The sequence below is a fragment of the Mus pahari genome, chromosome 15 (assembly GCF_900095145.1).
Source record: "Mus pahari chromosome 15, PAHARI_EIJ_v1.1, whole genome shotgun sequence".
NCBI classification, from domain to species: Eukaryota; Metazoa; Chordata; class Mammalia; order Rodentia; family Muridae; genus Mus; species Mus pahari.
In genome coordinates this window covers 20,300,582-20,311,284 of record NC_034604.1, presented here as the reverse complement: position 1 = coordinate 20,311,284, position 10,703 = coordinate 20,300,582, and the positions used below count along the sequence as shown (strand labels likewise).

The window sequence follows — 10,703 nt, the reverse complement described above, 5'->3', positions numbered from 1 at the left end:
CTCAGAAATCTGCCTGCCTCTGCCTCCCAAGCACTGGGATTAAAGGCGTGTGCCACCACTGCCCAGCAAGCCAAATGTTAAATATTGTCTAAACTGAATGGCATAGATGTGTGTTGTATTAATTTCTGTCTCTATGCTGGCGAATACTGTAGCCATTTAGATGAATTAAAATGTAATAAGTTTTGAAATTCAGTTCTGGTGTCTGCTGGGCACGTTTTTGAGGATTCAGTGGTCACATATGACCAATGGCTGCCAACTGTACAGTGTAGATGCTCAACACCCCCATCATCTAAGAAAGTCACTGGACAGAGCTCTCCCTGAGTGTTCAAGAGGAAAGAACAAAGCATAAAACACAAAGCATGATGGGCAAGGAGAAAGAATGCAAGTACAGAGAACCCTAAGATCCCAGGCTCTTATCCCGTTTCTTCTGACAAATTCCCCCAGATAAAAAGAAAACAACCTTTCTGGTCTTTCCCGGACATGGTACATTTACTTGAAGATAACACTGACATTTGGTAAAAGAGAGGCCATCAGGTTTTTGTTTTGTTTTTTAGTCTGAGAATGGAAGCTGCCCCAGTGGTCTCTCTGTGGAAATGAACCATTTCACACCTTCTGCTCTGATGACCATGATCCTCTGCTGCAGGTCAATGAAGGGCTGGATCAGGCAGAGCCGTGGCTCCTGCTTCTGACTCATGCAAATGCCATTGTGATTCACAACCATCCAGCTCCGGTCATACAGCAGCCCTTGGCTCCCCACAGGCCACTTGGTCACCTAAACAAAAGCAGAGAGGATTTAGGTAAGGGTTCCTCAAAATTATTCATATCATTACATTAAAGACTTCCGTATCATTATACAAATGCAGATGGCCTTCATAAATTCAATGCATCTGCTCAAAGGATGAGAGGAGGAAAACATACAACAGAGAGAGAGCTTTGCAAAGGAAGTGTGGAAATTCAAGACCTTCCCTTTAGTCTCCAGATACAGTGTCCACCCTTCTCCACTGATAAGGAAAGGTATGTGCATGCAAACATTCAGAATTCAGGAGTCTACAGTAGCAATGCTCTGTCTTACCCCAAGGTTAGCATCCCTCCCCAGAGGGGCCCACAGATCCTGCTTTCTGTGTAGCCTTCCACTTCAGTGGATGCTGGTCCAGGTGTACCCTTACACTGTACACATGTGACTATACCGAAATGGTCACTGAATTGGCCCACTTCAAATGTGTAAGTTTGCTTGCTGTCGTAGTTTCAATTGGTATGACAAATACGCTGACCAAGAGCAGTTTGGGGGATGAAGAGGTTCTCTTCTAGGTTGAAGAGAAAGGAGGCTAGAGAGGAAAGGAGGAGTAGACCCCTTTAGACTACTTCCTTCTAATTAGGAACATCAGATTTCTTGGTGCAAGCCCAATCAGGATATCCCCAATCAGCAAAAGAGCAACCCAGCAACCCAGCAACCCAGCAACCCAGCAACCCAGCAACCCAGCAACCCAGCAACCCAGCAACCCAGCAACCCAGCAACCCAGCAANAGCAACCCAGCAACCCAGCAACCCAGCAACCCAGCAACCCAGCAACCCAGCAACCCAGCAACCCAGCAACCCAGCAACCCAGCAACCCAGCAATAGCAAAAGCACCAGCACCAGCAGGAGCATCAGCCACTGACCTCTCAGGGCTCTCCCCTTTATACCCTTGCCAGAGTTCCCAGAATTAAACTATCTGCAGCTGGTAAAAATCACACCCTTGCTAGTGCACCAGGCAAATCATAATCACCTGCTGTGAAGCAGCCTCTTATCCCACACCTGGGATTAAAACAAAAACATATTCACATAACATGACTGGGTTTTTTAAACCAAAGTGACAGTTCCTCTCTCTGGTGACTCTAGCTCATGGCAAGCCAGTAATAAAAATTAACCAGCAGACCTGCATTGTTCATGTTTGTGCAGAATTTAAATGCAAAGCATATCTATGCGTCTAGATCCCGTGAGCCAGTGCCATTCACAACCAAAAGGATGGGATTGAAGTCAAGATATCCAAAAGGAGTTCCTGTGAGGATCCAGTATTGATCGTGTAACAGAAGTCAGAAGAAGCCTTGAACCAGACCCATGACTCACTGCAGTGACCATTTGTGAGAAAAGCTGTTTGGGTAAAAGGGTATGCTGTGTGACACACCGTGACATGCTGCCAACTTCCACTGTGAGGTGTTTGCTTGTTTTCTTTTGGAGGGAAATTACACTGGCAGAGAATGGATATGGAAGGATGGGGAGATGAGTGGGACTTGGGTGCATGATGTGAAATTCACAAAGAATCAATTAAAAGTATAAAAAAAAAAAACTCAAAAGAATAGATTGAAGGAAAAATCAACCATATTGAACCTCAGAGTCCCGGTGTTCCTCCTGTGCTTGCAGCCCATCTGTGAAAACAAGGAGAGGCAGGGTCCTGTCTGCTCAGGGCGTCTGCGCTGACATGCTTACACACCTTGTGACCAAACCCTGACATTATGGAAGCAATGCCAGTAAGGAAGCAATGGAAAGGAAGAATGGTTTGTTTGGGCTTCTGGTATGAGGGTACAGCCCACCACGGTGGGGAAGGCATGGTGGTGGGAACGGCTTGAGCCTGTGGTGGCAGAAGTGTGAGTTGCTGCTGGCTCAGATCTCCACAGGCCAGGAGGCAATGAAGAGACGGAAGCAGAGTTGAGCTGTAAATCTAAAATCCACTTTCTTCAGCTTGAATCTACCTCCCAAAGATCCTACGGTGTCCTAATACAGCAGCACCAACAGGGATGAAGTGTTACATGACCTGTGAGAGACATTTTACATCCAGGCTCCCAGAGAACCACCCTGGAAAACAGGCCAAGAAGCAACCATGATCTCCATATGCCTTATGAGGAGCCAGAGATTGTGCCCGTGAGCGACTCGGGTGTCTGGAACCTCTGAAACCTCGGGTTGGCCACAACAGGGAAGACTTTCAGATAACTAAGGCTGGCTGCCAGCCAAGGCAAGTCACCTGTCCCCCCATGCAAGGATCTCCCAAACAGCATGTCTTCAGGTGTGTGACATAATTCAGTACCTACAAAATGTTACCTCCAGGGTCCCCTAAAAACACCCAGGTCTGGTGGATGTTGAAATTCTTCTTATTAACCCATGTGTTTGTATATATTCTATGCACATCCCCCTGTAAAATCTTCCACCTCTAAGTTACCTACATCACCTAGTACAATGTAAGTGCTCTGTGAATAGTTGGTACATGTGTTGCTTAGGGGGTATCATCACAGCCGCAGTTTTTCCTAATATTTGAGGGCCATCACTGGTTGTCTCCATTGATACTAAACTCAAGGATCAAAATGCCCCACTGCACTTTATTTCCACAGGGAAGATGGAGGAGAGGAACCACATGAGAGCAGGGACCTGGATCATCAGATCCACATACCAATCCTTGCAGGTGGTCTAGACAAGGTGTTTGTTTAAACCCCAGTCCCCTGGGCTATACGATGATGAACCGGGGATAATGTTACTATCTCTCTCATGCAGTCATTTTAAGGGTCAGATGAAACAAGGCGTGTCAAATGATTCAGCAAAGAGTCAATCCATCCATCCCACTGCAGTCGCAGTCAACTGATACAGCCACTACGTATTTATTTGCATCTCAGATAGGCCTAGGCTGGAGAGGGAGTTCAGTTGGTGAACTGTTTGCTATGCAAGCAAACTGCATTAGGTCCCCAGGACCTGTGTAACTTTGGTGTGGTGGCTTCTACTTGTAATCCCAGCACTGGGGAGGCGAGGACAGGAAAATGACTTGACTCCAGCTGGCCAGCCATGAAGCCTACAAAGAGAGATCCAGGCCAGTGACTGGCTCAGTCTCAACAAACGAGATGAAGGCACTGAAGGAATGATGGGTAACATCATCCTCTGGGCTCCACGTGTATGTGTACACATGTACACGCCTTTCATACACACGTGCAGCTGTACACACAGAGAAACGTGCATCCCTGTAAGCAGCATCGTACTTTAAAACTCATCCCTGCCATGAAGGAAAAGGGCTGTCCAAATGACCACATTCTGGCATTTGGTTTGAGTTTTGCCTGCTTTTCTTCACTTGCTATATTGTTCTTTTGCTTTTGGAAAGAAGGAGGGAGGGAGGGAAGGAGGGAGGGAGGGAGGNAAGGNGGGGGGNGGGAGGGAGGGAGAGAGAGGGGGAGAGAGAGAAAGAGAGAGAGAAGCCAGACGTGGTGGCGCACGCCTTTAATACCAGCACTCGGGAGGCAGAGGCAGGCGGATTTCTGAGTTCGAGGCCGGCCTGGTCTACAAAGTGAGTTCCAGGACAGCCAGGGCTACACAGAGAAACCCTGTCTTGAAAAAACCAAAAGGGAGAGAGAGAGAGAGAGAGAGAGAGAGAGAGAGAGAGAGAGAGAGAGAGAGAGAGACTGCATAAAAAAAAAAAAAAAGGTGAGGGGGAGAAACAGTGCTCAGAGAAAGAAAGAAAGCAGCCATTTCTTACTGTAAAGCCCTTACCTCAAAGGCAGCACAGGATTTGATGGGGTAGAGGTAAATGTTGGTGATAATGTGGGACCCCGGGTCCCCATTCAGGATATCTGCAGCTTTGTCTTGAGGGGTTTGCTGGATGCTGCTGGCTTTGCTCAGTGATGGGTACAAGTCCATGATGTTTGCATCAGGATAGGAGCCATTGCAAACTGCAGGGTCTGTGCAGGAACCTTCCTGAGGTGAGTGACAGTCACTCTTTGAGGATGAGACCCCAGCGTCACTGCTGCTGGCTTGAGGAACAGGCTGGCCACTGGGTGAGTGGAGGTAGATAGTGCTGATGAACCTGAGAAAAGCCTGAGCGTCCTCTAGAGTGGACATGTATCCAAAGGAAATCCTCACAGAGCCGGTGGGTCGTCCGTCTATAATGTCAACATCATCCCCACAGACATGACCCGCCTAGAATCAGTCAGATATGTCAGTCAGGTTCAAGCTCCATGGATAACTTGGGGAAAAAAAATTTTAATAAATTGTATTTATTTTAATAAACTCAGGAAGGCAGAATTGCTGGGTATCTGAGAAGCCATTCCTACTCTGCAGACCCAGGGACACATTGCCTGGGCCTCACTTTAGTCAGCCGTGAGCTAAAGCTGATGCCAGGCTCAAGGGCCTTTAAAGAGAGTAACAGCAATGTGTCATGAAGAGCATTTTCCCAGAGGGCTCATCAGACAGACCAAAGTTTCAGAAGCACCAAGGGCTCTACCTCACAGTGTTCCCAGGCTGAGACAGAACACCAAGTGGCCTCCCTCAAACAACCTCTCTAAGTATCGAAGGCAGCTTGCATCCTGACAGCAGCTCCCTTGGAGAGGAGAAAGGCCCACAACACCTGTCCATGGCCATTGAAGACGAGGATGGGGAAGACAGGGGCACTCCATCTCCAAGTCCAGTGGCCTGGTGTTGGTGACAGGAGTGTGTGCATTAGATGTTCAGGACACATCCTTACTCCAGGCCAACACTCACAGAGATGTAACATGGCCTTCCATCACCATCCAAACCATGGCTAGAGTTGCAGGCTCTGAACTCTCCCAACCAACTTTGTGTCCCCCCTTTTTTCAAATATCTATTGTTGGTTTATTTATTTATTTATTTTTATTCTATGTGCACTGATGTTTTGTTTGCATGTATGTCTGTGTGAAGGCGTCAGATCTTCGAGTTACAGACAGTTGTGAGCTTCCAGGTGGGTGCGGGGATTTGAACCTAGGTCCTCTGGAAGCGCAGTCAGTGCTTTTATCCACTGGACAATCTCTCCAACCCCTAACCCCTTTTTATAAGCCTTTAACAAGTACGGTGTGTGCTGCTCATACACTCACAGATATTTGACTATCTTGACTGGGGCATGTTCGACCTACCAGTAGTAGGCCCATTCTCTTTTTTAAAATAAAACCTGGCTCAGAGTCTGGAGAGATGGCTCTTGCCACACAATCCTGGTGACCTGAGTTTGAACCCTGGAACCTAGGCAAAGGTGGAAGGAAAGAACGAACTCTAAAATATTGTTCTCTAACCGCCACATGTGAGATGTGCCCCGTGTCCACATATCATGCATAAACATACAATTGTTGTTGTTGTTGTTAGCTGGGACTTAGCACATGCACATCCAGTGGCAAGGAAAAGAAACTCAAATTATCAACTATTGCAAAATATATAGGACTCTTTGCCACTTGCTATGGTTTGAAACTGGAATGCCCCACCCCACCCCAATAAGCTCATGTTTGACACTTGGCCACCCATCTGTGGGCACTATTTTGGGAAGTTGTGGAAACATTGAGAGGTGGGAACCAGATGCAGGAAGCAGGCCACTGCTCCAGGGTGCTTAGAGTCCTGTCTGGCTATATGCTTCCTACTCCCCTGTCAGTTAGGAAGCCAGCATCTCTCTTCTGCCACACTCCCGCTGCCATGATGTCCTGCCCAAGCACTGGGGCCAAGTGACCGTGACTGAACCCTCTGAAACCGGGAGCAAAGCATGAGCTCCTCCCACGTGAGCTATTTGTGTTGGACGTTCTGTCAGAAACTGAGAAACTATCCTGTGAAAGGGTTCAAAACAGTCCATGAGTTCCCAGTGTGAAAAACCTCCACTGCAGGAGAAGCAGGAGAATCCTGGAGTCATGGAAGAGTTCCACACACTCCCAGCCTGGAGGGAAGCTAAGTGTGGTTGGGAGGCTGTACCCAAGGAGGGAATGGGCAAGGGTATGCAGCTGAATGTCTCCCACTAACAACCCTCTTCAGTTACATTTTTAACCCCAGGCCATTGAGACAATTCATGGAGTTAAAGGCACTTGGCACCAAGCCTAAAAACCTAGATTTGATCTGCAAGAAAAGGACAGAACAAGCTTCAGCAAGTTGTCCTCTGACCTCTACACACACACACACACACACACACACACACACACACACACACATAAAAGTAATGTAACTTTAAAAATTACTCACAAAATAATGAATCAGAACATACTGCCACAGAGCTAATAACATCAAGTTCTTTCAGGCTGGAGAGATGGCTCAGCGGTTAAGAGCACTGTCTGCTCTTCCAGAGGTCCTGAGTTCAAATCCCAGCAACCACATGATGGCTCACAACCATCTGTACAGCTACAGTGTAGTCATATACTTAAAATAAATAAGTAATTTTTTTTTAAAAAAAAGTTCTTTCTATTTTCTCAGCCCCTTTTCTTTCTGGTCCATCTACAGAGTGGGCCTGGCAAGGTGGTCCTGAAGAAGCAGTCTCCATCAGGCTCAGTGACCAGCCACCACACAGCCTTGCTGACTGAAGTCTGTGCGGTCTACAGGGTCTTATACTGACCTGAAAATGTTTCTTCACCATCTCTTCACTTAGCCCCAGGTGCCTCTGGCAGGCCCCTAAGTTACAGAAGCAGCCAGTCCTCAAGTGGATGTTGTACAGGCTAGCCATTTTGTCCACCTGGAGAGAAAGGTGACCTGAAGTCAACATCATAAATGTAAGTTTTGCTGTGACTGCCTGGATCCGAATTCTGGAACAGCAGTGAACGTCTCTTTCCTAACGAAAACATGGTGAGTGATGGGAGTCTGGATGCTTGTTCTAAAAGCCATGGCTACTGTGTTGCAAATATAAATGCTCCTTCACATTGGCCACCATGGGCTGTGACCACGCAGCAGACCCCAGTGAGGTGCTGTTCTGGGCAGCACCAGCTTGGCTCACAGCCTGTCTCAAGCATGATGTGGGTGTTATATGACATCTAAGTCCAGGTTCAAGTTCCTCCAACTTTAGGGTCATATAGGATTACCGTTCACGTGCTTGGACACGTGGTCCCCAGCTGTTGGCGTTGTCCTGGGAAGTGGTGGGACCCTTGGTAGCTGGGGCCTCACTGGAGGAAGTGGGTCACTAACATGGGAGCCTTTGAAGTTGTAATCCAGCCCTTCCTCCCTCCCTCTGCTGAATGGTGCAGACATGAGGTACCCCGTCCCAAACCCCAGTCACCGTGGAGCTGTCACCCACTACCCCTCACCTCAGTGATGGACCGTATCCCTTTCCCTGTGAGAAGAAACTCCATCCCTGAAAAAACTTCAACCAGGTATTTTATCACCATGACAAGGAAGGTAACTAAGATAAGGATCTACAGGTTTGTGCACATTTGTAAAGTGTTCTAGAAACCAGAGTTTACCCAGCTGAAGTGCACTTGAGAAAATATCAACTTCAGACCGAAGTCTAAACTAAGAGCCCGCGTATTTCCAGTGAGCCTCAGAACAGTGAACAGTTGGCCATTGCTAACGCCTTCACATTGGGCACCAGGGGCTGTGACCACTCAGCGGATCCCAAGGAGGGCAGCACCAGCTTGGCTCACAACCTGCCTCAAGCATTATATGGGTGTTGTGTGACATCTAAGTCCATGGTCAAATTTCTCCAACTTTAAGTTCAATTAGGATTGCTGCTCGCTCAGTCCGGGTGTTGTGAGTCTCTGCTGCCCCCTGGAGGCTCTAGGATGTACCCTGGCTGACCCAAAACTCCTGAGCTCAAAACAATTCTCTGGCCTCAGCCTCCAGAATAACATGCCACAGTGCTTCGCTAAGTAATAGACTTTTTTTTTTTTTTTGAGGTGTAACGAAGATGCAGATGTTCTGGGACATTCGGGGTAAGTAAGCAATATCTTCCAGCTTTAGCTGAGTCGGTTCCAACTCTAGTCCTTCCCAACCTGCAAACCGTGGTCTCCATCTTCCCCGATTCAAGGGGGAAATTCGTGCAGAGGGTACACCGCGGAAACTACTTTTAACCAGCCCACAGATCCTTTAAAGTCATTTCATGCATAAACTAAGGCAGAGACGAGGGCTTCTTCGAAGCTGGGTGAATTCCTGGTGCTGCTTATTTAGAAATAACAAACACATAAACAAAGGAGGCTCTGGGCTCTACCTCGTGCCAGCAGAGCTGTGGTGTGGTCTGACGTATCTCTGTGGTACGTGAAGTGACCTCAGCTGTGCTGTTCTGCTTTTCTGTCTGATTTAGATGCCTTCCTTTTCAGGCAAGTTGTCATCTGCTCCCTGACCCTTTCTCTCTACCTAAGAAGGCTAAAGACATACACAGGCAAGCTTAAGCAGAATTGTGTACCCATGAGAGTTGTAAACCCCTGAGCTGAGGGCGGTGGACATGAATAATACCAGCCCTCAGGACAAGGAGGAAGGGAGAATAAGAGTTCAAGGTCATCCATGGCTAAATAGTGAGTTCTACACCAACCTTGACTACATGAGACTGGGTACAAACAATGAAATCTCCCTGAGTGAGGCTGTCCCATGGAGCCTGGGGCTTTCTCACAGCTATTCCTGGGGACTTTCAGGAAAATTTCAAGAGTCAGAAAGACTTCCAAGTTTAGACAAGAACATTGCTGGTATAAAAGGGACAGTTAGAAGAACATAGGAAAAGCTGGACCTCGTGACTTGAGCCAGGTATAGTGGCTAACACCAGCAATTCCAGCACACAGGCGCTAGAGATGGAAGGAATGCTATGTGTGCAACCATGTGCAAGGTCAGCCTGGGCTACAGTGAGACTCTCCCTCCCCACCCCCCAAAAAAGCAAAGAGTCAAATCCCACCTGGGAGTAGCCAATGATCTTCCCACCATCATCCAACACGTTAAAATTGATGATTGGACCCTGGACATCAGGGCTGCTGAACTCAGAATCGCTGTAAATGCGCACCACAGGGGCCCCGTTGGGGTAGCGGAGGGAAGACAAGACAGAGTGGGTGTACTGCACCAGAGCGAAGGTGTGCTGCTGTATGTTCACCATGTTGCCTAGGGACAAGAGCACAGGACACATGCATGGCCTTAGACACGGACTTCACATACAAGTCACCCGCTCCTGTCTAACGCATGCTTATTACAAATGGTCAACCCAGACCCCCAGTTAATGACTTTAAATATAGCTTTCCCTATGGCAAAGTTGATGTATTTTTCATATTTCATTTTATGTTTTATCTGTAAACGATGTGTATAGTACCCACAGAGGCCAGAACAGGGAGAATGATTCCCTGGGACTGGAGTTATAAACACTTGTGACCTGCCATGTGGGTGCATGGTATCGAACCTAGGTCCTCAGGAAGAGCAGCCTTACCCCGGATATATCTCTTCAGCCCCAAAGTCAGCCCTGAATAAGTTTGTCTTTATTGTTTCTATGGAATATTTCCAGAGGAATTCTTGTTACATTCTTTTAAATATATAATTATATGCATCTTATATATGTGTGCATAGATATATTCATATACATGTATATTTGTAGTTACATACATGTAGTTACTTAAACATTCAACTATTTAAACTCTTTATTAGACAGTAGCAAAAAAATGTATGTAATATTTTAATCATTTTTTGCCCTTAATGGTTAATGTTTTTGCTCTTACTGGTTAAATTTTTTTAACATAATGCATAGCAACTAAGTATACCTACTTAGTCAAATGAACAAAAGCATGCTAAGCTAAGGGAATAAAGGTATTATCATGCTCCTTAGATCTTAAACAAGTGCCTGGAGTAGGCAAATTCATATAGACAGAAAATAGATATGGAGTCACTCAAGAATGGGGAGAAGGGAATGAACAGATGCTGTTTAATGAATAGAGCTTCAGTTTGAGATGATCAAAACTGTTTGGCTATGACCAATGGTGACCACAGTACAGATGACCAGTGGTGACCACGGTACAGATGATGGTGACCACGGTACA

At 46.8% G+C, this 10,703-nt stretch overlaps 1 protein-coding gene across 1 annotated transcript in view; it reads right to left on the bottom strand.

Annotated features, from left to right (window-relative positions):
* Mocos (molybdenum cofactor sulfurase) overlaps positions 1–10,703 on the bottom strand; it is a 48,570-nt gene that overhangs the window by 18,831 nt on the left and 19,036 nt on the right. Inside the window, exons 6-9 of the mRNA XM_021214997.2 lie at positions 9,581–9,780; positions 7,325–7,441; positions 4,504–4,929; positions 610–772 (exon numbers count right to left, since the gene is read on the bottom strand). Of these exons, the coding sequence (XP_021070656.1) occupies positions 610–772; positions 4,504–4,929; positions 7,325–7,441; positions 9,581–9,780 (906 nt within the window). The remainder of the gene's footprint in view (positions 1–609; positions 773–4,503; positions 4,930–7,324; positions 7,442–9,580; positions 9,781–10,703) is intronic.